The sequence below is a fragment of the Macaca thibetana genome, chromosome 9, assembly GCF_024542745.1.
Source record: "Macaca thibetana thibetana isolate TM-01 chromosome 9, ASM2454274v1, whole genome shotgun sequence".
Taxonomy (NCBI): Eukaryota; Metazoa; Chordata; class Mammalia; order Primates; family Cercopithecidae; genus Macaca; species Macaca thibetana.
In genome coordinates, this window is record NC_065586.1 from 32,223,324 (window position 1) to 32,251,064 (window position 27,741).

The following is a 27,741-nucleotide window of genomic DNA, read 5'->3' on the forward strand; positions in this document are numbered from 1 at the left end:
AACAGAAATTATAGAGAGTTCCCATTAGCGCACTCCCCCCACACCCCGCTTCCTGCATAAAGCTTCCCCTATTATTAACATTTTGCATTAATGTGATGCATTTGTTATGGTTGATGAACCAATTTTGATACATTATTATTAACTACAGTCCATAGCATACATCTGGTTTGCTTTTTGCCTTGTACAGCTCAGTGGGTTTTGACAAATGTATCATGTCATGGATCCACCATTACAGTGTCACACAGAATAGTTTAATTGCCCTAAAAATCCCCTGTGTCCCACCTATTCACCTCTTCCTCCATCCACCTGAATCCCTGGAAACCACTAATCTGTTTATTTACTGTTTCGATAGTATTTCCTTTTCAAGAATGTTGTATATTTGATATTAGTCTTTCTTTTACCTAATAATGTACAGTTAAAGTTCCTCCATGTCTTTCAATAGTTTGACAGTTTATTTCTTTTTATTGCTGATAAATAATAAATTTATGGATTTACTACAATTTATCCATTTACCTGTGAAAGGGCATCTTGGTTGTTTCCATGTTTCGGCAATTATAAATAAAGCTGCTATTAACGCTTTTGTGCACGTTTTTGTGTGGATGTAAGTTTTCAGCTCAATTGGGTAAACACAAAGCAGCATGACTGCTAAGTCATATAGTAAGAGTTGTTTAGCATTATAAGAAACTGCCAAATGAGCATGCAGAGGGGCTGTACCATTGTACATTCCCCCCTACAATTAAGGAGAATTCTTGTTGCTCCACATCTTTGTCAGCATTTAGAATTGACAGTTTTTGTGCTTTTAACCATTCTAATAGTTTTGTAGTGATATTTCATTGTTTTCATTTGCAATTCCATGATTATGCATGATGTTGAGCATCTTTTCATATGCTTATTTGCCATCTGTTTCATTTCTTTGGTGAGGTGCTCAGATCTTTTACCTATTTTAAAAATTGGGTTGTTTGTTTTCTTATTGTTGAGTTTTAAAAGTTCTTTTTATATTTTGGATACAAGCCTTGTATCAGATATGTGTTTGGCAAAGATATTCTCTCAGTCTGTGGCTTATCTTTTCATTCTTTTAGCAGTGTCTTTTGCAGAGCCAGAATAAAGTCAAACTTACCATTTTTTTTAATTTCATGATTGTGCTTTAGGTGTTATATGTAAAAATTCATCTTCAAACTCAAAGTTACCTAGATCGTCTCTTCTACTGTCTTGTAAAAGTTTTATAGTTTTGCATTTTATAATTATGATCCATTTTGAGTTAATTTTTTTTTTTTTTTTGAGACGAAGTCTCACTCTGTCGCTGGAGTGCAATGGTGCCATCTCGGCTCACTGCAACCTCTGCCTCCCCATTCAAGCGATTCTTCTGCCTCAGCCTCCCTAGCAGCTGGGACCACAGGCATGCGCCACCATGCCCGGCAAACTTTTGTATTTTTAGTAGAGATGGAGTTTCACCATGTTGGTCAGGCTGGTCTCGAACTCCTGACCTCGTGATCTGCCTACCTCAGCCTCCCATAGTACTGGGATTACAGGCGTGAGCCACTGTGCCTGATCCATTTTGAGTTAATTTTTGTGAGAGGTGTAAAGTCTGTGTCTAGATTCATTATTTATTATTACTATTTTTTGCATTTGGACGTCCAGTTGTTTCAGCATCATTTGTTGAGAAGACTACTCTTTCTTCATGGAGTTGCCTTTGTTCCTTTGCCAAAGATCAGTTGTGTATATTTGTGAGTCTGTTTCTGGGCTTTTTATTCTGTTTGCTTGTCTGTCTATTTTGGCAGTGCTACATGTCTTGATTACTTTAGCTTTTAGTAAGTATTGAAGTTGGGTAGTGTCAGTCCTCCAATTTGTTGTTCTTCAACATTGTGTTGATTTCTCTGGGTCTATTGCCTTTCCATATAAACTTTGGAAACAATTTGTTGGTATCCAAAAAATACCTTGCTGGAATTTTGATTGAGATTGCATTGAATCTATGGATTAAATGGACAAGAACTTGTATCTTAACAATATTGTATCTTTCATTCTATGAACATGAAATCTCTCTCCATTTATTTAGATCTTACTTGCTTTCTTTCATCAGAGTAATGAACTTTTCCTCATATAGATCTTGTACATATTTTCTTTTAGATTTACACTGAAGTGTTGAAATTTCAGTGCTACTATAAATTGTGTTAATATCTATAATTTAAAATTCAAATAGTTCGTTTCTGGTATATAGGAAAGCAATTGCAATTAACTTTTGTGTCCTATACATTTGCAATAATTGTTTATTACTGGATATTGGTGATTCTTTGAGATTTTCTATAGAGACAGTCACATTATCTAACAGACAGTGCTACTTATTCCTTCTGATTTTCTTTTCTTACATTATTGCATTAGCTAGGACTTCCAGTATGATGTTAAATAGCATGGTGAAAATGGGCATGCTTACCTTCTTCCTGATCTTAGGGAGGAAGCATTTAGGATTTCACTATTAAGTATGATGTTAGCTGTAAACTTTTTGTAGATTTTTTTTTATCAAACTGAGGAAGCTTACTTCTATTTTATTTATAATTTACAAAGAGTTTTTTAAAATTATGGATAGGTGTTAGATTTTGTCAAATACTTTTTCTGCATTTATTGATATGATCATATGATTTTTCTTCTTTAGCATGTAGATTACATTAATTGATTTTTGATTATTGGACCAGCCTTACATACCTGGAATAACCCATTTGGTTGTGTTGTGTAGTTCTTTCTATACATTTATGTATGTGATTTGCTAATGTTTTGTTGAGGATTTTCATACATGTATTCATGAAAGATATTCATCTATAGTTTTCTTTTCTTGTGATGTCTTTGTCCGGCTTTGGTATTGGAGTGATACTGGCCTCATAGAACGAGTCAGGAAATGTTCCCTATGTTTCTATTTTCTGGAAGAGATCATAAAGAATTAGCATAATTTCTTAGTTAAATGTTTGGTAGAATTTGCCAAGTGAAACCATCTGAGCATAGTACCTGCTGTTTTGGAAGGTTATTAATTATTGATTCAATTTCTTTTATATATGCCTATTCATAATATCAATTTCTCCTTTGTGAGTTTTGGTAGATTGTGAATTTCCAAGAATTTGTCCATATAATTTAAATTATCAAATTCATTAGCATAAATTATTTATAGTATTTGTTTATTGTCCCTTTATGCCCATGTGGTCAGTAGTAATGGTCCCTCTTTCTTTTTTGCAAATAGTAATAATTTTATTTCTTGCTTTCCTATTTGGATACCTTTTATTTCTTTCCTTGCTTAATTGCTCTAGCTAGGAATTCCAGCACTATGTTGAATAGAAGTGGCAAGAATGAGCATCTTTATCTTGTTCTTCATCTTAGAGGAAAATCTTCCAACTTTTCACTGTTGACTGTGTAGCTGTGGGCTTGTGATAGTTGGCCATTATTGTTTTGAGGTACATTCCTTCTGTATCTAATTTGTTATTTTTGTCAGGAAAGAATGTTGAATTTTTTCAAATGCTTTTTCCCATATATTGAGATGATCATATGATTTTTGTATTTTATTCTATTAATATGGTATATCACATTTATTTGCATATTTGAATCATCTTTGCGCCCCAGGGATAAGTCCCACTTGGTCATAGTGAATGATTCTTTTAATGTGCTGTAAATTCAGTTTGCTAGTATTTTGTTAAAGATATTTGTATCCATATTCATCAGAGATGTTGGACTGTGTTTTCTTTTCTCATAGTGTCTTTGTCTGGCTTTGGTATTAGGGTAATACTAACCTTGTAAAATAGTTCAGAAGTACTACTTCCTCTTCAAGATTTTGGAAGAATTCGAGAAGGATTCTACTAGTTCTTTAAATGTTGGGTAGAATTAGGCCATAAAACCATCAGGTCCTGGTTTTTTCTTTTTTATTTTAAAATGGGGGATTTTATCACTGAGTCAGTCTTCTTACTAATTACTAGTCTGTTCAGACTTTCTGTTTTTTCATGATTTAGTCTTGGTGGGTTGTATGTGTCTATGAATTATCCAGTTATTTTAAGGTATCTAATTTGTGGGTGTATAAATGTTCACAGTAGTCTTTATCCTTTGTATTTTTGTGGTATCTGTTATTATGTCTCTTCTTTCTTTTCCGATGTTACTTGAGTCTTGCTCTGTTTTCTTAGTCTAGCTAAAGTCTTGTCAATTATGTTTATCTTTTCAAAAAACCAACTCTTAGTTTTGTTGAACTTTTCTATGATTTTTCTAGTCTCTATTTTATGTACTTCTGCTCTAATCTTTTATTTCCTTCCTTTTACTAACTTGGGCTCAGTTTGTTCTTTTTCTAGTTCCTTGAAGTGTGACATTACATTATTGGAGCTCTTTTTTTCTTTTTTTAATGTATACTTTGTTTATTTATTTATTTGGAGACAGGGTCTTGCTCTGTTGTCCAGGCTGGAGTACAGTGGTATGATCATAACTCACTCCAACCTCAAACTCCTCGCCTTAAGTGATTCTCTCACTTAGCCTCCTTAGTAGCTGATATTGCAAGTGTGGGACACTGTACCCAGCTTTAATGTAGATTTTTATTGCTATAATCTCCCTTTTAATAACTGCTTTTGCTGCATCACATAAATTTTGGTATGTTTCCATTTTTGTGTGTTGTGAGATATTTTTTGATTTCTTTTTGAATTTCTTTTTGACCCATTGTTCAGGAGTATGTTAATTTCCACATATTTGTAAATCTTTCAATTTTTCTTCTGTTATTTATTTCTAGTTTCATGCCACTGTGATTGGGAAATACCTGATATGATTTTAGCCTCCTTAAATTTTATAAGACTTACTGGCCTCAAGATCTGTCCTTTAGAATATTCCATTTGCACTTGAGAAAGTTCTATATTCTCCTGCTGTTGAATGAAATATCTCGTATATGTTTGTTAGGTCCATTGGTGTAAAGTGTAGTTAAAATGTAAGGCTTCCTTATTTGTTTTCTGTCTGGATGATTTGTTCATTATTGAATGTAGAATACTGAAGGCCTCTGCTATTATGGTATTGCTGTCTATCTCTTTCTTCAGATTTATTAATATTTGCTTTATATATTTAGGTATTGCAGTGTTGGGTGTGTATATATTTGTTATATTCTCTTGAGCTTTTTTCATTATAAAATAACCTTCTTTGTCTCTTGTGACTGTTTTTGACTCAAAGTATCTGGTCTGATGTAAGTTTAGCCACACCTGCTCATTTATTGGTTTCTAATTGCATGGAATGCCTATTTACATCCCTTCACTTTTATTCTGTGAGTAAGCAGCATGTAGTCTTGTTTTTTAATTTATTCAGCCTTTCTATGTCTTTGAATTGAATAATTTGATCCATTTACTTTTAAGTTACCTTTAATAAATAAGGACTTACTATTGCCATTCTGTTAATTGCTTTTTAGCTGTTTCGTAGATCCTTTGTTCTTTTATTCCCTGTTTGCTATCTTCTTTTGTGATTTGTTGATATACTTTTACTCCCCTCTAAGCATTTTATGTTTTTGATGTCATAATTCACATATTTTATATTGTGTACACCTTAGGAAATTATTGTAGCTATAGGTGTTTTGTTTGTCTTTTACCCTTTATTCTGTAGACATAAGTGATTTACAGACTACTGTTACAATATTATAGTATGTAATTTTACTATATACATACTTTAACCAGTGAGTTTTATACTTTCATATGTATTTGTGTTACTACTTAGTGTCCTTTCATTTCAGATTGAAGAGCTCCCTTTATCATTTCTGTAAGGCAAGCCTGATGATGATGAACTCTCTGAGCTTTTGTTTGTCAGAGAAAGTATCACTCCTTCATTTTTTAGACTAACTTTTTTGGGGAAAGTATTCTTGGTTGGCAGCTTTTTTTCTTGAAGAACTTTGAAAATATCTTCTTACTCTCTCTTAGACTGCAAAATTTTCACTGAGAAAACTGCTGTAGCCCTGTGGGGATTCTCTCTGTGTGAGAAAGCTCTTTTCTCTCTTGCTTTCAGGATTCTCTTTTTGTTTTTAATTTTTGATGGTTTGGTTATAATATGTTTTGGTGAAATATTCTTTTGGGTTGTACCTGTTTGGAGACTTTTTATCTTTCTGAATGTTTATATCCTTCCCCATATTCAGGACATTTTGAGCCATTATTTCTTCATATAAGCTTTTCCCCCTTTTTCTCTTCTTCTTTTTTAATTCCTATAATGTAAATGATAACACTCTTGATGCTGTCCCATAAATCCTGTAGGCTTTATTTATTTATTTTATTTTTCAGAATTAAAAAATTTAAATTTTTGTATATTTAGAGGAGATAACTTCAGATTTCTTACATGTATATGTTGTGTCGTGGTGAAGTCTGGGCTTTTAGTGTACCCATCACCTGAATAGTGAACATTGTTTCCAATAGGTAATAGCCTTTAAAATTCCTTTGTATTCTTTATTCTTTTTTTCCTAACTGTATATTTTCAAATAACGTTCTTTAAGTTTACAGATTCTTTCTTCTCCTTGATGAATTATATAGTTGACATATTTTTTGACTTATCTTTTGTAATTTTAATTGTATTAATTATATTCTTTGGCAGCAGAATTTCTGTTTGGTTTTTCTTTATGATTTCCATCATTCTGCTAAACTTCTCATTTTGTTAGTGTGTTGTTTTTCTGATTTTTGTTGTCTATCGGTGTTTTTTTATAACTTACTGAGCTTCCTTAAAACTAGTATTTGAATATTTTATCAGATATTGATAGAGTCACTGCTTCTAGACTTTATGGACTAGTTTTATATGAAAAGATCTTCACCTATGGGGTGGTTGTGAGTACACTAGCTGGGTGGGATGTGGCAATTCAGGATCCAGTGAGGATGTGGCAGTTTAGTGTCCATGTAGCTTTTTTGGCTGTGGTTGATGTGGGTAAAAATTTCAGCGGTGTGCAGTGGCCAAGGCCATAGGTATCTGCAACAGTGGCAAAGCCTGACAGAATTCTTCTGATCTCTTTTACTTCCCTAAGGGAAATTGTGGCAGAGGTGATACCTCTTTGTTCTGGGTTTGGCTTGTGGGTGTGCTTGTAGTGACAATGGTACCAATGTCTGATGCATGATACCTGTGGAGTGGTCAAGAAGCTTGGATCTGGGAGCACAGGTATGTATGGATTGACAGTGGCTTTCAGGTCCAGATGCTAGTGTGTGCAAGTCTACTGCTGCTCTGAGGACTGTGATATGGATATCCCTGCTGCATTAATGGTTCTGGTGTCTAGAATGCAGGCACTTGTTGAGTGGTTGCAGAGCCACATTCTGGAATGTGGTCACACCTGGAGAGCAACAGTTGCTCTGGGGCCTTGGGTGTGGGCTAGCTTGTTGTGGTGGTAGCTCTGATGTCTGACGCATGTGCAGTCAGAGTCTCAAAGAGTTGCAGCAGAGCTGAGGTTACAGCCCGCATGTGTACTGAGAGACTGCAGCTTCAGGGCCCTGGGCAAGGCTAGCATGTAAAGCCAGCGGCTCTGGTGACTATATTATACATGTGCATGGTGCAGCCTCAGAGATGTGGACTGGAATGTGAACACATGCAGAACAACAGTGGTTCCAGGATTGAGCTGTGGCTTAGCTCACTGTGGCAGTGGCTCAGATACCTGGAGCATAGGATTCATAGAGGAGTGGCAGAGCTAGGGTTCATTGCGCAGGCTGGTGCAGAGTGAGCATGCCTGTATGGCCGGGGATGGGGCTAGCCCTCAGTGAAAGTGGCTCTGGTGTCTGAGGCATGGGAGTGCATTATGCAGCCTTCTAGCAAGTGCTGGAGCCTGGGTACATATGGAAAGATTGTGACTCTGTGGTCTGGGTCACCCATGGAATTGGGGCATGGTGGCTCTGGTCCTGGGTTGGCAAAACAGTGACTCCTTCTTGGTGGTGGATGGAGCAACATTTTTCTTATCTGGGGGTTTAATGGTGGCAGTGGTTAGTAGTTATGTTAGTGGTGAGAGCTGTCAGTGTTCTCTGTAGAGCAGGCTACTAGAACCATGGTGGGACCTGTGGTTCCTGCACTATTCCTCATTCCTTGCCGTCTCCAGATGTCTCTGGTATGCTGATCTCCTCAGCTATCCTGTCTGTGTGGTTATTCTCCATTTTTTTCTGCTTTACTATCTTGCTGCAGCTTCTTTGAGACTTTGAGCCCTACCAAGGCCACTTTCATCCATGGATAGCTGTCTAGTGGTTGTTTTTTTAGGGGGGAGATGAAGACTGTTATCTGCTACTTTCTCATCTTGCTAATGTCATTTTGTGTTCTTCCTTTTTTTCCCCAGGACTGTTTTCTAATGGCTTTTTATTCTTTCTGGGGACTGAATTTTCAAATTGTAACTGAAATAAGAGTTGATGTTCCTTGTAGTCCTTTACCATATTTAGGGCAGAATTTAAAATTATCTCATATGCTATGATCAGATTACTCTTAAAATATTATTTTATTTTGGCCGGGAGCAGTGGCTTACGCCTGTAATCCCAGCACTTTGGGAGGCCGAGACGGGCTGATCATGAGGTCAGGAGATTGAGACCATCCTGGCTAACATGGTGAAACCCCTCCTCTACTAAAAATACAAAAGAATTAGCTGGGCATGGTGGTGGGCACCTGTAGTCCCAGCTACTTGGGAGGCCGAGGCAGGAGAATGGCGTGAACCTGGGAGGTGGAGCTTGCAGTGAGCCGAGATTGCACCACTGTACTACAGCCTGGGTGACAGAACGAGACTCTGTCTCAAAAAAAAAAAAGAAAAAATATAATTAATGTTTAGGAATTGTTGTATGCTTCTATGTTATTTAATATTTTCTTTGTGTCATGTCTTGTTTATCTAGCAGAAAAGTTAGTGCAGGTACTGTCTTCTGTCATATACTTTTTATGTCACAAGATTGAAGAGTCTTGTGGTATTACCCGAATAGTTCATTGATTATTGTAGATCCTTATTATGTTGGTTCTCCTTTAAGTAGCATCTTGGGTTCTCTTTTGGGTTCTTTGATACAGTTGTAAAGCTTAGTAGGTTAGCTGGATCCTTCCCATAGACCTTATTGACTTAGCAATATCAACTAAAGCAGTTCTCTTTTAATATCCTGGAGTCCCTCTGATATGCCATATCATAAGAAGGTCACATATATTGGACATTAATCCAGTTGTCTTTTACTAGATATATCGTATTGATCAAGTTATGTAACCTCTCTGAGCCTGAACTTCTTTATTTGAAAATTATGACAGTGTCTTATTTTTTAGATTATTTTAAGAATAAGAGAATGCAATATAACATGATGATTTGCACACAATAGGTATTTAATAAAATAGTAGCTATGTTCCTCATAAGCATTCTGTAGCCTCATGTAGCCCTGCTAGCCACTCTTTATGTTTTTTTAGCTTTCACATCTATAGCAGTTGTATTTAGCATAGAGCTATAACTTCAGCTATTTATAAAACCTTTAACATTTTTGACTTTTTAAATAATAGAAACTGCTCATTCAATGACTAATCGATTTAATACCATGTTGAAAGTATTTGAAAACCAGGCAAATATGTTGGAGAGGTAAGCATTTTTTATTTTTGCATTTTATTTTTCTATTTAAAAAAAAAGACAGATAAAATTGTATTTTTCCATATGTAATATGCTTATTGATAAAAGTTAGTATGTATTTATTGCAGAAATATTGAAAACATAAAGAAGAAAATAATGCCTCTGTCAACAAATTTAGAATTTCTTATATCAATTTTTATGGTTTTATGTATATATAATGTTTAAATGGAAAATTATAAACATAGAGAATGTAAAATGAAATGTAAAATATGTGCTATGGGAAAATAGTATATTGGTTTCTCAAAAAATTAAAAACAGAATTACCATATGATTCAGCAATTCCACTTCTGGGCATGTATACCCCAAAATTGAAAACAAGAGTGTTGAAGAGATATTTGTACATCCATGTTCATTGCAGCATTATTCACAGCAGCCAAAAGATGGAAGCAACCCACACGTGCAACAATGAATAAATGGATAAACAAAATGTGGCATATACATACAATGAAATTATTATTGAGTCTTAAAAAGAAAGGAAATTCTGATGCATGGTACAACATGGATGAACCCTGAGGACATTCTGCTAAGTATAATAAGCCAGCCACAAAAAAGACAAATGCAATTATTCCTCTTGGATGAGGTATCTAGACCAGTGTCAAATTCATAGACACAGAAGACAGAATGATGTTTGCCAGGGGGTGCAGGAGGGGGAAATGGGGAGTTATTGTTTGATGCACACAAAGCTTCAGTTTTACATGAGGAGAAGAGTTCTGGAGATTGGTTGTAAAATAGTGTAAAGTTACCTAACACTGCTGAACTATACACTTAAAATAGTTAAGATGGTAAATTTTATGTTATATGTATTTTTCCATAGGTAAAAAATTAAAAGTTACAATGATACAAAATGTAGTTTGTGAATATTTTTTCACCTGTAAACTCATATAATTTCTTTTTAAAATAAATGTTTTATTTTTTTAAAATTTATTATTATTATTATTATTATACTTTAAGTTCTAGGATACATGTGCATAACATGCAGGTTTGTTACATATGTATACTTGTGCCATGTTGGTGTGCTGCACCCATCAACTCGTCAGCACCCATCAACTCGTCATTTACATCAGGTATAACTCCCAGTGCAATCCCTCCTCCCTCCCCGCTCCCCATGATAGGCCCTGGTGTGTGATGTTCCCCTTCCCGAGTCCAAGTGATCTGATTGTTCAGTTCCCACCTATGAGTGAGAACACGCGGTGTTTGGTTTTCTGTTTTTGCGGTAGTTTGCTGAGAATGATGGTTTCCAGCTGCATCCATGTCCCTACAAAGGACACAAACTCATTCTTTTTTATGGCTGCATAGTATTCCATGGTGTATATGTGCCACATTTTCTTAATCCAGTCTGTCACTGATGGACATTTGGGTTGATTCCAAGTCTTTGCTATTGTGAATAGTGCCGCAATAAACATACGTATGCATGTGTCTTTATAGCAGCATGATTTATAATCGTTTGGGTATATACCCAGTAATGGGATGGCTGGGTCATATGGTACTTCTAGTTCTAGATCCTTGAGGAATCGCCATACTGTTTTCCATAATGGTTGAACTAGTTTACAATCCCACCAACAATGTAAAACACTGAAACTGGATCCTTTCCTTACTCTTTATGCGAAAATTAATTCAAGATGGATTAGAGACCTAAATGTTAGATCTAATACCATAAAAACCCTAGAAGAAAACCTAGGTAATACCATTCAGGACATAGGCATGGGCAAAGACTTCATGTCTAAAACACCAAAAGCAATGGCAACAAAAGCCAAAATTGACAAATGGGATCTAATTAAACTAAAGAGCTTCTGCACAGCAAAAGAAACTACCATCAGAGTGAACAGGCAACCTACAGAATGGGAGAAAAGTTTTGCAATCTACTCATCTGACAAAGGGCTAATATCCAGAACCTACAAAGAACTCAAACAAATTTACAAGAAAAAACAAACAACCCCATCAAAAAGTGGGCAAAGGATATGAACAGACATTTCTCAAAAGAAGACATTCATACAGCCAACAGACACATGAAAAAATGTTTTTTTTTTTTTTTATTGGCAAAATTATATATATTTATGGTATAAAATGTGATGTTTTTCTGTGTGCATACTTTTTGGAATGGCTAAATCAAGCTATGTAACAGACCCCAAATCCTCACATATATATCTTTTTTTTCTGGTGAAAACACTTAAAAACTACTCTCTTAGAAACTTTCCCTTTGTCTAGCTGCAATTTTGTACCCTTTGACTAATATCTCCCCATTTTTTTCCAACCCCAGCCTCTGGTAACCTGCATTCTGTTCTCTATTTCCTTGAGTTTGACTTTTTCTGGTTCTACATATAAGTGAGATCATGCAGTAATTGTCTTTCTGTACCTGACTTCTTAGCGTAATGTCCTTCAGTTTCATCCGTGTTGTTACAGATGACAGGATTTCCTTCTTTTTTAAGGCTGGATAAGAGATATATATATATCTTTCACATGTTCTTTATTTGTATCTTTATCTATTTTTACATTTAGGGACACTTAGGTTGATTCCATATTGTAGATATTGTGAATAATACTGCAGTGAACATGGGAGTATAGGTATCTACTCAACATGATTTATCCCATTTCCTTTAGATGTATACTGAGAAGTGGAATTGCTTGGTCATATGGTAGTTCTATTTTTATTTTTTATTTTTTGAAGAATCTCCATACTGTTTTCCATAAAGCTGTACTAATTTACATTCTCACTAACATTGTGTAAGAGTTCCCTTTTCTCCACATTCTTGCCAGTACTTATATTTTTTCTTTTTGATAGTAGCCATTTTTTTGATAACAGGTGTGAGGTAATATTACCTGGTGGTTTAAATTTACTTTTCCTTGATGATTAGTGATGTTGAACATTTTTTTCATATACCCTGTTGACCATTCATATATCTTTTTTTGAGAAATATCAAGCCATTTGTCCATTTTTAAATGGGGTTATTTGTTTTCTTGTAGTTGAGTTGAGCTCCTTTTACATCTTGGATATTAAACTCTTATCAGATGTATGGTTTGCAAATATTTTCTCCCATTACATAGGTTGTATCTTCATTCCATCGATTGTTTCCTTTGCTCTGAAGAAACTATTTAACTTGATGCAGTCCCATTTGTCTATTTTTGCTTTTGTTACCCGTGCTTTTGGGGTCATATAAAAAAAATCTTTTCCAAGACCAATGTCGAGAAGTTTTCACCCTGTTTTCTTCAAGTAGTTTTACAGTTTCAGGTTTTACATTTAAGTTTTTAATTCATTTTGGGTCTATTTTTGTATATGGGGTAAGATAAGGACCTATTTTCATTCTTCTGCAGTCTGTCCAACACAATTTATTGAAGAGACATTCTTTTCCTAATTATGTGTTTTTGGACATTTGTCAAAGATCAGTTGACCATATATATGTGAATTTATTTCTGGGCTCTCTCTTCTGTTCCATTGGCTATGTCTGTTTTTTTTTTTTTTTTTTTTTTTTCCATTTTTTAAATTGTACTTTAAGTTCTGGGGTACATGTTCAGAACGTGCAGGTTTGTCACATAGGTATACATGTGCCATGGTGGTTTGCTGCACCCATCAACCTGTCATCTACATTAGGTATTTCTCCCCCACCCCGTGATAGGCCCTGGTGTGTGATGTTCCCCTCCCTGTGTCCATGTATTCTCATTGTTCAACTCCCACTTATGAGTGAGAACATGTGGTGTTTGGTTTTCTGTTCTTGGGCTAGTTTGCTGAGAATGATGGTTTCCAGCTTCATCCATGTCCCTGCAAAGGACATGATCTCATCCTTTTTTATGGCTGCATAGTATTCCATGGTGTATATGTACCACATTTTCTTTATCCAGTGTATCACTGATGGGCATTTGGGTTGGTTCCAAGTCTTTGCCATTGTGAACAGTGCTGCAATAACATATGTGTGCATGTGTTTTAATAGTAGAACGATTTATAATTCTTTGGGTATATACCCAGTAATGGGATTGCTGGGTCAAATGGTATTTCTAGTTCTAGATTCTTGAGGAATCACCACACTGTCTTCTGTAATGGTTGAACTAGTTTACACTCCCACCAACAGTGTAAAAGTGTTCCTATTTCTCCGCATCGTCTCCAGCATCTGTTGTTTCCTGACTTTTTAATGATTGCCATTCTAACTGGCGTGAGATGGTATCTCATTGTGGTTTTAATTTGCGTTTCTCTAATAACCAGTGATGATGAGCATATATTTATAAGTTTGTTGGCTGCATAAATGTCTTGAGAAGTATCTGTTCCTATTCTTCACCCACTTTTTGATGGGGTTTTTTTTCCTTGTAAATTTGTTTAAATTCTTTGTAGATTCTGGATATTAGCCCTTTGTAAAATGGATAGACTGCAAAAATTTTCTCCCATTCTGTAGGTTACCTGTTCACCCTAATGATAGTTTCTTTTGCTGTGCAGAAGCTCTTTAGTTTAATTAGATCCCATTTGTCAATTTTGGCTTTTGTTGCCATTGCTTTTGGTGTTTTAGACATGAAGTCTTTGCCCATGCCTATGTCCTGAATGGTATTGCCTAGGTTGTCTTCTAAGGTTTTTATGGTTTTCAGTCTTACGTTTAAGTGTCTAATCCATCTTGGGTTAATTTTTGTATAAGGTGTAAGGAAGGGATCCAGTTTCAGCTTTCTGCATATGGTTTGCCAGTTTTCCCAACACCATTTATTAAATAGGAAATCTTTTCCCCACTGCTTGTTTTTGTCAGGTTTGTCAAAGATCAGATGGTTGTAGATGTGTGGTGTTATTTCTGAGGCCCCTGTTCTGTTCCATTGGTCTATATCTCTGTTTTGGTACGTACGATGCTGTTTTGGTTACTATAGCCTTGTAGTATAGTTTGAAGTCAGGTAGCGTGATTTCTCCAGCCTTGTTCTTGTTGCTTAGGATTATCTTGACTATGAAGGCACTTTTTTGGTTCCATATGAAATTTAAAGTCTTTTTTTCTAATTCTGTGAAGAAAGTCAATAGTAGCTTGATGGGGATAGCATTGAATCTATAAATTACTTTGGGCAGTATGACTGTTTTCATGATACTGATTCTTCCTATCCATGAGCATGGAATGTTTTTCGATTTGTTTGTTTCCTCTCTTATTTCCTTGAGCAGTGGTTTGTAGTTCTCCTTGAAGAGGTTCTTCACATCCCTTGTAAGTTGGATTCCTAGGTATTTTATTCTCCTTGTAGCAATTGTGAATGGGAGTTCACTCATGATTTGGCTCTCTGTCTGTTCTTGGTGTATAGGAATGCTTGTGATTTTTGCACATTGATTTTGTATCTTGAGACTTTGCTGAAATTGCTTATCAGCTCAAGGAGATTTTGGGCTGAGACGATGGGGTTTTCTAAATAAACAATCATGTCATCTGCAAAGACAGACAATTTGACTTCCTCTTTTCCTAATTGAATACACTTTATTTCTTTCTCTTGCCTGATTGCCCTGGCCAGAACTTCCAATACTGTGTTGAATAGGAGTAGTGAGAGAGGTCATACTTGTCTCATGCCAGTTTTCAAAGGGAATACTTCCAGTTTTTGCCCATTCAGTATGAGATTGGCTGTGGGTTTGTCATAAATGGCTCTTATTATTTTGAGATACGTTCCATCAATACTTAATTTATTGAGAGTTTTTAGCATTAAAGGCTGTTGAATTTTGTCGAAAGTCTTTTCTGCATCTATTGACATAATCATGTGGTTTTTGTCATTGATTCTGTTTATGTGATGGAGTATGCATATTGATTTATGTATATTGAACCAACCTTGCATCCCAGGAATGAAGCCGAATTGATCGTGGTGGACAAGCTTTTTGATGTGCTTCTGGATTCAGTTTATCAGTATTTTATTGAGGATTTTTTCATCGATGTTCATCAGGCATATGGGCCTAAAATTTTCTTTTTTTTGTTGTGTCTCTGCCAGGTATCAGGAAGATGCTGGCCTCATAAAATGAGTTAGGGAGGATTCTCTCTTTTTCTATTGTTTGGAATAGTTTCAGAAGGAATGGTACCAGCTCCTCTTTGTACCTCTGGTAGAATTTGGCGGTGAATCTGTCTGGTCCTGGACATTTTTTGGTTGGTAGGCTATTAATTACTGCCTCCATTTCAGAACTTTTATTTGGTCTATTCAGGGATTTGACTTCTTCCTGGTTTAGTCTTGGGAGGGTGTATGTGTCCTGGAATTTATCCATTTCTTTTAGATTTTCTAATTTATTTCTGTAGAGGTGTTTATAGTATTCTCTGATGATAGTTTGTATTTCTGTGGGATCAGTGGTGATATCATTTTTTATCCTTTATCATTTTTTATTGCATCTGTTTGATTTTTCTGCCTTGTCTTCTTTATTAATCTGGCTAGCAGTCTATCAATTTTGTTGATCTCTTCAAAAAACCAGTTCCTGAATTCATTGATTTTTTGAAGAGTTTTTGTGTCTCTGTCTCCTTTAGTTCTGCTCTGGTCTAAGTTATTTCTTTTCTTCTGCCAGCTTTTGAATTTACTTGCTCTTGCTTCTCTTGTTCTTTTAGTTGTGATGTTAGAGTGTCAATTTTAGATCTTTCCTGCTTTCTCTTGTGGGCATTTAGTGCTATAAATTTCTCTCTACACACTGCTTTAAATGTGTCCCAGAGATTCTGGTATGTTGTGTCTTTATTCTCATTGGTTTCAAAGAACATCTTTATTCCTGCCTTCATTTCATTATTTATCCAGTAGTCATTCAGGAGTAGGTTGTTCAGTTTCCATATAGTTGTGTGGTTTTGAGTGAGTTTCTTAATCCTGAGTTCTAATTTGATTGCACTGTGGTCTGAGAGACTGTTTGTTATGATTTCTGTTCTCTTGCATTTGCTGAGGAGTATTTTACTTCCAATTATGTGGTCAATTGTAGAATAAGTGCGATGTGGTGTTGAGAAGAATGTATATTCTGTCAATTTGGGGTGGAGAGTTCTGTAGATGTCTATTAGGTCTGCTTGGTCTAGAGCTGAGTTCAAGTCCTGGATATCCTTGTTAATTTTCTGTCTCGTTGATTTGTCTAATATTGACAGTGGGATGTTAAAGTTTCCCACTATTATTGTGTGGGAGTCTAAGTCTCTTTGTAGGTCTTTAAGGACTTTCTTTATGAATCTGGGTGCTCTTGTATTAAGTGGATATATATTTAGGATAGTTATCTCTCCTTGTTGCATTGATCCCTTTATGATTATGTAATGCCCTTCTTTGTCTCTTTTGATCTCTGCTGGTTTAAAGTCTGTTTTATCAGAGACTAGGATTACAACCCCTGCTTTTGTTTCTTTCCATTTGCTTGATAAATCTTTCTCCATCCCTTTATTTTGAGCCTATGTGTGTCTTTGCACGTGAGATGGGTCTCCTGCACACCGATGGGTCTTGACTTTGTCCAATTTGCCAGTCTGTGTCTTTTAATTGGGGCATTTAGCTCATTTACATTTAAGATTAATATTGATATGTGTGAATTTCATCCTGCCATTATGATGCTAGCTGGTTATTATGCCCGTTAGTTGATGCAGTTTCTTCATAGCATCGATGGTCTTTACAGTTTGGTATGTTTTTGCAGTGGCTGGTACCGGTTGTTCCTTTCCATGTTTAGTGCTTCCTTTAGGAGCTCTTGTAAAGGCAGGCCTAGTGGTGACAAAATTTCTCAGCATCTACTTGTCTGTAAAGGATTTTATTTCTCCTTCGCTTAGGAAGCTTAGTTTGGCTGGATATGAAATTCTGGGTTGAAAATTCTTTTCTTTAAGAATGTTGAATATCAGCCCCCACTCTCTTCTGGCTTGTAGATTTTCTGCTGAGAGATCTGCTGTTAGTCTGATGGGCTTCCCTTTGTGGGTAACCCGCCTTTTCTCTCTGGCTGTCCTTAACATTTTTTTTTTTATTTCAACTTTGGTGAATGTGACAATTATGTGTCTTGGGGTTGCTCTTCTTGAGGAATATCTTTGTGGTATTCTCTGTATCTCCTGAATTTGAATGTTGGCCTGCCTTGTTAGGTTGGGGTAGTTCTCCTGCATAATATCCTGAAGAGTGTTTTCCAACTTGGTTCCATTCTCCCTGTCACTTTCAGGTACACAAATCAAATGTAGATTTGGTCTTTTTACATAGTCCCATATTTCTTGGAGGTTTTGTTTGTTTCTTTTCACTTGTATTTTGTCTAATCTTGTCTTCTCACTTTATTTCATTGAATTGGTCTTCAGTCTCTGATATCCTTTCTTCTGCTTGATCAGTTTGGCTATTGATACTTGTGTGTGTTTCACAAAGTTCTCGTGCTGTGTTTTTCAGTTCCATCAGGTCATTTTTGTTCTTCTCTAAACTGCCCCCCCCCCCCCCCCCACCCCCCCCCCCCCCACCCCCACCCCACCCCCCCCCCCCCCCCCCCCCCCACTCCCTATGGTATTCTAGTGAGCAATTCCTGTAACTTTTTTTCAAGGTTCTTAGCTTCCTGGCATTGGGTTAGAACATGCTTCTTTAGCTCACAGGAGTTTGTTATTACCCATCTTTTGAAGCATACTTCTGTCAAGTCGTCAAACTGATTCTCCGTCCAGTTTTGTTCCCTTGCTGTCGAGGAGTTGTGATCCTTTGGAGGAGAAGAGGTGTTCTGGTTTTTGGAATTTTCAGCCTTTTTGCACTGGTTGCTCCCCATCTTCGTGGATTTATCTACCTTTGGTCTTTGATGTTGGTATCAACATCACTATTCCTTTCTGTTTGTTAGTGTTCCTTCTAATAGGCCCCTCTGCTGCAGGTCTGCTGGAGTTTGCTGGAGGTCCACTCCAAACCCTGTTTGCCTGGGTATCACCAGTGGAGACTGTAGAACAAAGATTGCTGCCTGTTCCTGCCTCTGGAAGCTTTATCCCAAAGGGGCACCAGCCAGATGCCAGCCAGAGCTCTCCTGTATGAGGTGTCTGTCGGCCCCTACTGGGAGGTATCTCTCAGTCTGGATACATGAATGGTCAGGGACCCACTTGAGAAGGCAGTCTGTCCATTATCAGATCTTGAACACTTTGCTGGGAGAATTGCTGCTCTCTTCGGAGCTGTCAGGCAGGGATGTTTAGGTCTGCTGAAGCTGCACCCAAAGCCTCTCCTTCACCTAGGTGCTGTGTCCCAGGGAGCTGTGGTGGGCTCCACCCAGTTCGAACTTCCTGGAGCTTTGTTTACACTGAAAGGTAAAACCACCTACTCTCAAGCCTGTAATCCCAGCACTTTGGGAGGCTGAGACAGGCGGATCACGAGGTCAGATCGAGACCATCCTGGCTAACACGGTGAAACCCCGTCTCTACTAAAAAATACAAAAAAAACTAGCCAGACGAGGTGGTGGGTGCCTGTAGTCCCAGCTAGTCGGGAGGCTGAGACAGGAGAGTGGCATAAACGCGGGAGGCGGAGCTTGCAGTGAGCTGAGATCTGGCCACTGCACTCCAGCCTGGGCGACAGAGCGAGACTCCATCTCAAAAAAACAAAAAACAAAAAACAAAAAACCACCTACTCAAGCCTCAGCAATGGTGGATACCCCTCCCTTTACCAAACTCGAGTGTCCCAGGTTGACCTCAGACTGCTGTGCTAGCAGAGAGAATTTCAAGCCAGTGGATCTTAGCTTGCTGGGCTCCATGAGGTTGGGACCTGCTCAGCCAGGCACCAAGAGAATATCCTGGTCTGCTGGTGGCAAAGACCATGGGAAAAGTGCATTGTCTGGGCCAGAATGCACCATTTCTCCCAGTAGAGTCTCTCACAGCTTCCCTTGGCTAGGGAAGGGAAATCCCCTGACCCCTTGCACTTCCCAGGTGAGGTGACATCCCACCCTGCTTTGGTTTATCCTCTGTGGGTTGCACCCACTGTCTAACCAGTCCCAGTGACATGTACTGGGTACCTCAGTTGGAAATGCAGGAATCATCTGCCTTCTGTGTCAATCTCGCTGGGAGCTGCAGACTGGAGCTGTTCCTATTTGGCCATCTTTTTGGCTATATCTGTTTTGATGCTAGGGTCATGCAGTTTTGATTACTATAGCTTTGTGTAGTAGATTTTGAGATAGTGTGATGCCTCCACCTTTGTTCTTTTTGCTCATGATTGCTTTGGCTACTCAGGATCTTTTGTGTTCCCATATGAATTTTAGGATCTATTTTTATTTCTGTGAAAAATGTCATTGAAATTTTCCTAGGGATTACATTGAAACTGTAGGTTATTTTGGGTAGCATGAACATTTTAACAATATTGTTTCAACTCATGAATATGGGATGTATTTTCAATTCTTTGTGTGTTCTTCAATTTATTTCAACAAGTCTTACAGTTTTCAGTGTAACAGATCTTTCACTTCTTTGATTAAGTGTATTCCCAAGTATTTTATTTCTTTTTATGCTATTATAAATGGGATTGTTTTCTTGATTTCTTTTTTAGATAGTTTGTTGTTAATTTATAGAAACACAACTGATTTTTGTATATTGGTTTTTGTATCCTGCCACTTTGTTGGATTCATTTGTTCTGCAAGTTTTTGGGGGCATCTTTAGAGTTTTCTCTATAGGAGAGTATATCATCTGGAAACAAATATGATTTTACTTATTCTTTTTCTATTTTGATACATTTTATTTGTTTTCCTTGACTAATTGCCCTGGCATGGACTTCTAGTACTATGTTGAATAGAATTGGTGAGAGTGGGTATCCTTGTTTTTGATCTTACAGGAAAAGTTTTAAACTTTTCACTGTTGAGTATAATAATGTTAGCTATGGGGTTCTGATATATGGATTTTATTATATTAAGGTACATTCCTTTTATACCTATTTATTGATAGGTCTTATTATGAAAGGATGTTGAATTTTGTCGAATGCTTTTTCTACGTCTTATGAGATGATCATATGGTTTTATCTTTCATTCTGCTAATATGATGCACAACATTTATTGATTTGCTGATTCATCCTTATACTCTAGGGATAAATTCCACTTGATCATAGTGAATGATCCCTTTAATCTACTGTTAAGTTTGTTTTGCTAGTATTGTGTTGAAGATTTTTACATCTATATTCATCAGGGATATTGGCCTGTAATTTTCTTTTCTTGGGATGTCCATGTCTGACTTTGTATCAGGATGATTGATGATGACTTGTAAAATAGTTTGGAAGTATTTATTCCTCTTCAAGATTTTGGAAGAGTTTGAGAAGGATTATATTAGTTCTTCTTTAAATATTTGGTAGAATTCAGCCATGAAGTCAGGAAGTCTTGGGCATTTCTTTGACAGGATTTTAAAAAATTATTTATTGACTCTTCTTGGTCATTATTGGTCTTTTCAGATTTTTTATTTCTTCAGTCTTGTTAGGTTGTTAACTCATTTTCTTCTAGGTTGTTCAGTTTGTTAGAATGTAATTTTTTTTGTGGTATTTCTTATTATCTTTTTTTTTTTATTTCTATGGTATCAGTTGTAATGTCTCATTTTTCTTTACTGAGGTTATTTGGGCCTTCTCTCTCTTTTTTCTTAATCCAGCTAAAGATTTGCTGATTTTATCTTTTCAGAAAACTTTTAGTTTTGTTAACCTTTTCTATTGTTTTTCTAATCTCTATTATTTATTTCTGCTCTTTGTAATTTTCTTCATTCTATTAACTATTGGCTTAATTTGTTATTTTTCTAGTTCTTTGATGTATCACATTAGGTTATTTATTTGAGATCATTTTTTTTTTAAGAAGACATCTATTGCAATAAACTTGCCACTTAGAACTGCTTTTGCTGCATTTCATGAGTTTTAGTATGTTGTATTTCCATTTTTGTTTGTCTCGAGATACTTTCTGATTTCCCTTTGGATTTCTTTTTTGACTCATCATTTGTTTAGGAGTGTGTTAATTTCTACATATTTGTGAATTTTTCCAGTTTTTCTCCTGTCATTGATTTCTAGTTTCAAATTATTGTCATTGGAAAATATGCTTGATATGACTTCAGTCTTCTTAAGTATATTAAGACATGTTTTGTGGCCTAACACATGAGCTATCATGGGAAATATTTCATGTGCACTCAAGAAGAATGTATGTTCTGCTGCTGTTGAGTGGAATGTTTTGTATATGTCTATTAGGTCCATTTGGCCTAAAGTATTGTTCAAGTCCAATGTTTCCATATTCATTTGTTGTCTAGATGAACTGTCTATTGTAAATGGGGTATTACTGTACATGGGTTATTATTGTATTGCTGTCTGTCACTCGATTCAGATCTATTAGTAGCTGCTATATGTATTTAGGTAGTCTTATCTCGATGCATATTATTTAAAATTGTTATAACCTCTTGATGGATTGACCCCTTTATAATTATATAATGACCTTCTTTGTCTCATGAGACAGCTAAAAACTTGAAATCTCTCTTATCTTATATAAGTATAGCCACTCGTGCCTTCTTTTGGTTTTGGTTTGCATGGAGTATCTTTTTCCATCCCTTCACTTTTAGCTTTTGTGTGTTCCAGGCTGGAGTGCAGTGGTGCGATCTCGGATCACTGCAACTTCTGCCTCCAGGGTTCAAGTGATTCTCCTGTGTCAGCCTCCCGAGTAGCTGGGACTACAGGTGTGCACCACCACACCGAGCTAATTTTTGTATTTTTAGTAGACACAGGGTTTCACCATGTTGGCCAGGATGGTCTCAATCTCTTGACCTCGTGATCCACCCACCACGGCCTCCCAAAGTGCTGGGATTACAGGCATGAGCTACCACACCTGGCCTGTGTGTTCTTAAAGTTTATGTGAGTCTTTTGTGGGCAGTATGTAGTTGGGTTCTTAAAAAAAAAACCATTCAGCCACTTGACATGTTTCTGTTGGAGATTTAATCCATTTACACTTAAATATATATATTCAAAGTAATTATTTATATGTAAGGACTTACTATTACCATTTTTTTTTTGAGATGGATTGTCACTCTGTTGCCCATGCTGGAGTGCAGTGGTGCAATCTCGGCTCACTGCAGCCTCTGCCTCCTGGGTTCAAGCAATTCTCCTGCCTTAGCCTCCTGAGTAGCTGGAATTACAGGCACCTGCCACTACGCCTGGCTAATTTTTGTATTTTTAGTGGAGATACAGTTTCTCCATGTTGACCAGGCTGGTCTTGAACTCCTGACCTCAGGTGATACACCACCTCAGCCTCCCAAAGTGCTATGATTACAGGCATGAGCCACTGTGCCAGGCTCACTATTACCATTTTGAAGGACAATAATCATATGATCATTTCAATAGATGCAGAAACAGCATTTTGCAGCATTCAAAATCTTTTCATAGTAAAAACGTACAACAAATTAGGTATACAAGGAATTTTCCCCATGTAAAAAGGCCATATTAGCCTACAGCTAACACTACACTCAGTGGTGAAAAGTTGAAGACTTTTTCTCTAATAACAGGAAAAAGACCAGGATGCCTACTCTTAACAGTTCTATTCAATGTCGTACCAGAAGTCCAATGTAGTAGCCAAGCAATTAGTCAAGAAAAAGAAATTAAAGGTATCCAAATCAGAATAGAAGAAGTAAAATCATGTGTTTCTAGATGACATGAGCTCATATATAGAAAACCCTAAAGATGCCTCCCCGACCCCCATCAAATATAGAATGGTGCCACTCCCAAAACTCTTAGAACTAATAAATGAATTCAGTAAAGTTGCAGGTTACAAAATCAACATCCCCAAATCAGTTGTGTTTCTACACACTAACAATAACTGTGAAGAAGAAAACATTTAGAGTAGCATGAAAAGAAATGAACTGTTTAAGAATAAATTTAACCAAGAAAGTAAAAGATTTGCACGCAGAAAACTATAAAATATATAAGATATATTGAAGAAGATACAAAGAAATGGGACAATATCGTATGTTCACGGATTAGAAGTGTTAATACCATTATAATTAAGTCCATGTACCCAAAATGATCTACAGATTCTGTGTGAATCCTATGAAAATACCAATGACATTTTTCACAGACATAAAACAAATCCTAAAATTCATATGCAACTTCAAAAGGCCTTGAATAGCCAAAGCAAATTTTAGCAAGAGTAGTAAGGCTGGAAGCACATTACTTTCTTTTTTTTTTGGAGACGGAGTCTCACTCTGTAACCCAGGCTGCAGTGCAGTGGTGCGATCTCAGCTCACTGCAACCTCCTCCTCCCAGGTTCAAGCAATTCTCCTGCCTCAGCCTCCCAAGTAGCTGGGATTACAAATGCCTGCCATCATGCCTGGCTAACTTTTTTTGTATTTTTAGTAGAGACGGGGTTTTACCATGTTGGTCAGGCCTGTTTTGAACTCCTGACCTCAAGTGATCTTCCCACCTTGGCCTCCCAAAGTGCTAGGATTACAGGCGTGAGCCACTGTGCCTGGCATTTTTTTTTTTTTTTTTTTGAAATGGAGTCTCGCTCTGTCGTCCTGGCTGGACTGCAGTGGTGTGGTCTCGGCTCACTGCAACCTCCGCCTCTCAGGTTTGAGTGATTCTCCTGCCTGAGCCTCCTGAGTAGCCTCAGATGATCCGCCTGCCTTAGCCTCCCAAAGTGTTGGGATTTCAGGCCCGAGCCACTGCGCCTGGCCCTTACTTTCTGATTTCAAATTATGTTTTAAAGCTGTAGTAATTAATGCAGTATGGTACTGGCATAAAATCAGACATATAGACCCATGAAACAGCTTAGCAAGTGCAGAAACAAACCCAAGCGTATGGACAAGTGATCTTCAACAAAAGTGTCAGAAATAAGCAATGGGGAAAGGATAGTGTCTTCAACAAATGATACTGGGAAAAGTGGATGTCTATATGCAAAAGAATGATATTGGATTTTCATGCCATGCACAAAAATCAATTCAAAATGCATTAAAAACTTACCTGTATGACCTGAAACCATAAAACTCCTCGATGAAAACATAGGACATAAGCTCCATGACATTGGTCTGGGCAATGATTTTTTTGGATGTTACACCAAAAAACAGGCAAAAAAGCAAAAATAAACAACTGAGATTACATCAAACTTAAAAGTCTTGCCTAAAAAAGGAAATAAAAAAATGAAATGGAAAACTATAGAATGGGAGAAAATATTTCCAAACTATACATGTGATAATAATGGGTTAATATAAAAAAAATACAAGGGACTCATACAACAGAATAGAAGATAAAAAGTAATTAAAGGACTTGAATAGATATTTTTCCAAAGAAGACATACAAATATACAATGGGTATAGGAAAAGGTACTATATATCACCAATCATCAGAGAAATGTAAATCAAAATCACAATGAAATAATACATCATACCTGTTAGGTTGGCTGTTATTAAGAAAAAATGATATAACAGTTCTTGGCAAGGATGTGGAGAAAAAGGAACCCTTCAACACTACTGGTGGGAATGTAAATTGGTAGAGCCATTATGGAAAACAGTATGGAAGTGCATGAAAATTTAAAATAGAACTACCATATGACCCATAAATGCCACTTCTGGATATGTATCCAAAGGAATTTTAATGAATATGTCAGGGGGATATCTGCACTCCCATGTTCATTGCAGTAGCCAAAATATGGAAACAACTTAAGTATCCATAATGGATGAATGGATATAATGTACCTATGCATACAACAGAATATTATTCACTCTTAAGAAATTAGAAAATCTTTCCATTTGTGACAACATGGATGGACCTAGAAGGCATTATGTTAAGTGAAAGAATCCAGGCACAGAACGCAAAATAATTTAGGAGCTGAAAAGTTGTAGGCTAAAATGCACAAAGTTTCAGTTTTCCAAGATAAATAAGGTTTGTAGATCTATTATACAGCAGAATCCCCATAGTGAACAATACCGCATTGTATACTTAAAATTTTCTAAGAGGGTAGGTGTTTTGTTAATTTTTCTTTTCTTTTTTCTTTTTTTTTATTATTATTATACTTTAAGTTCTAGGATACATGTGCATAACGTGCAGGTTTGTTACATATGAATACTTGTGCCATGTTGGTGTGCTGCATCCATCAACTCGTCAGCACCCATCAACTCGTCATTTACATCAGGTATAACTCCCAATGCAATCCCTCCTCCCTCCCCCCTCGCCATGATAGGCCCTGGTGTATGATGTTCCCCTTCCCGAGTCCAAGTGATCTCATTGTTCAGTTCCCACCTATGAGTGAGAACATGCGGCATTTGGTTTTCTGTTCTTGCGATAGTTTGCTGAGAATGATGGTTTCCAGCTGCATCCATGTCCCTACAAAGGACACAAACTCATTCTTTTTTATGGCTGCATAGTATTCCACGGTGTATATGTGCCACATTTTCTTAATCCAGTCTGTCACTGATGGACATTTGGGTTGATTCCAAGTCTTTGCTATTGTGAATAGTGCCGCAATAAACATACGTGTGCATGTGTCTTTATAGCAGCATGATTTATACTCGTTTGGGTATATACCCAGTAATGGGATGGCTGGGTCATATGGTACTTCTAGTTCTAGATCCTTGAAGAATCGCCATGCTGTTTTCCATAATGGTTGAACTAGTTTACAATTCCACCAACAGTGTAAAAGTGTTCCTATTTCTCCACATCCTCTCCAGCACCTGTTGTTTTCTGACTTTTTAATGATTGCCATTCTAACTGGTGTGAGATGGTATCTCATTGTGGTTTTGATTTGCATTTCTCTGATGGCGAGTGATGATGAGCATTTTTTCATATGTCTGTTGGCTGTATGCATGTCTTCTTTTGAGAAATGTCTGTTCATATCCTTTGCCCACTTTTTGATGGGGTTGTTTGTTTTTTTCTTGTAAATTTGTTTGAGTTTTTGTAGGTTCTGGATATTAGCCCTTTGTCAGATGAGTAGATTGCAAAAATTTTCTCCCATTCTGTAGGTTGCCTGTTCACTCTGATGGTAGTTTCTTTTGCTGTGCAGAAGCTCTTTAGTTTAATTAGATCCCATTTATCAATTTTGGCTTTTGTTGCCATTGCTTTTGGTGTTTTAGACATGAAGTCCTTGCCCATGCCTGTGTCCTGAATGGTATTACCTAGGTTTTCTTCGAGGGTTTTTATGGTTTTAGGTCTAACATTTAAGTCTCTAATCCATCTTGAATTAATTTTCACATAAGGAGTAAGGAGAGGATCCAGTTTCAGCTTTCTACTTGTGGCTAGCCAATTTTCCCAGCACCATTTATTAAATAGGGAATCCTTTCCCCATTTCTTGTTTTTCTCAGGTTTGTCAAAGATCAGATGGCTGTAGATGTGTGGTATTATTTCTGAGGACTCTGTTCTGTTCCATTGGTCTATATCTCTGTTTTGGTACCAGTACCATGCTGTTTTGGTTACTGTAGCCTTGTAGTATAGTTTGAAGTCAGGTAGCGTGACGCCTCCAGCTTTGTTCTTTTGACTTAGGATTGTCTTGGCAATGCATGCTCTTTTTTGGTTCCATATGAACTTTAAAGCAGTTTTTTCCAATTCTGTGAAGAAACACATTGGTAGCTTGATGGGGATGGCATTGAATCTATAAATTACCTTGGGCAGTATGGCCATTTTCACAATATTGATTCTTCCTATCCATGAGCATGGTATGTTCTTCCATTTGTTTGTGTCCTCTTTTATTTCACTGAGCAGTGGTTTGTAGTTCTCCTTGAAGAGGTCCTTCACATCCCTTGTAAGTTGGATTCCTAGGCATTTTATTCTCTTTGAAGCAATTGTGAATGGAAGTTCATTCATGATTTGGCTCTCTGTCTGTCTGTTACTGGTGTATAAGAATGCTTGTGATTTTTGCACATTAATTTTGTATCCTGAGACTTTGCTGAAGTTTCTTATCAGCTTAAGGAGATTCTGGGCTGAGACAATGGGGTTTTCTAACTATACAATCATGTCATCTGCAAACAGGGACAATTTGACTTCTTCTTTTCCTATCTGAATACCCTTTATTTCTTTCTCTTGCCTGATTGCCCTAGCCAGAACTTCCAACACTATGTTGAATAGGAGTGGTGAGAGAGGGCATTGCTGTCTTGTGCCAGTTTTCAAGGGGAATGCTTCCAGGTTTTGCCCCTTCAGTATGATATTGGCTGTGGGTTTGTCATAAATAGCTCTTATTATTTTGAGATACATTCCATCAATACCGAATTTATTGAGAGTTTTTAGCCTGAAGGGCTGTTGAATTTTGTCAAAGGCCTTTTCTGCATCTATTGAGATAATCATGTGGTTTTTATCTTTGGTTCTGTTTATATGCTGGATTACATTTATTGATTTATGTATGTTGAACCAGCCTTGCATCC

The 27,741-nt window shown here is 36.9% G+C and overlaps 1 protein-coding gene across 21 annotated transcripts in view; it reads left to right on the top strand.

The window, feature by feature from the left end:
* The window catches only part of CCDC7 (coiled-coil domain containing 7), a 440,951-nt gene that overhangs the window by 29,989 nt on the left and 383,221 nt on the right, over positions 1-27,741 (top strand). For 18 of the 21 annotated variants that reach the window (XM_050804671.1, XM_050804673.1, XM_050804674.1 and 15 more), the window contains one exon: positions 9,448-9,523. The exons of 2 other annotated variants lie outside the window; for them this stretch is intronic. In XM_050804671.1, the coding sequence (XP_050660628.1) occupies positions 9,448-9,523 (76 nt within the window). Of the gene's footprint in view, positions 1-9,447; positions 9,524-25,461; positions 25,524-27,741 lie in introns of those variants that run through there. One more of the 21 variants, XM_050804691.1, reaches the window with a different exon arrangement.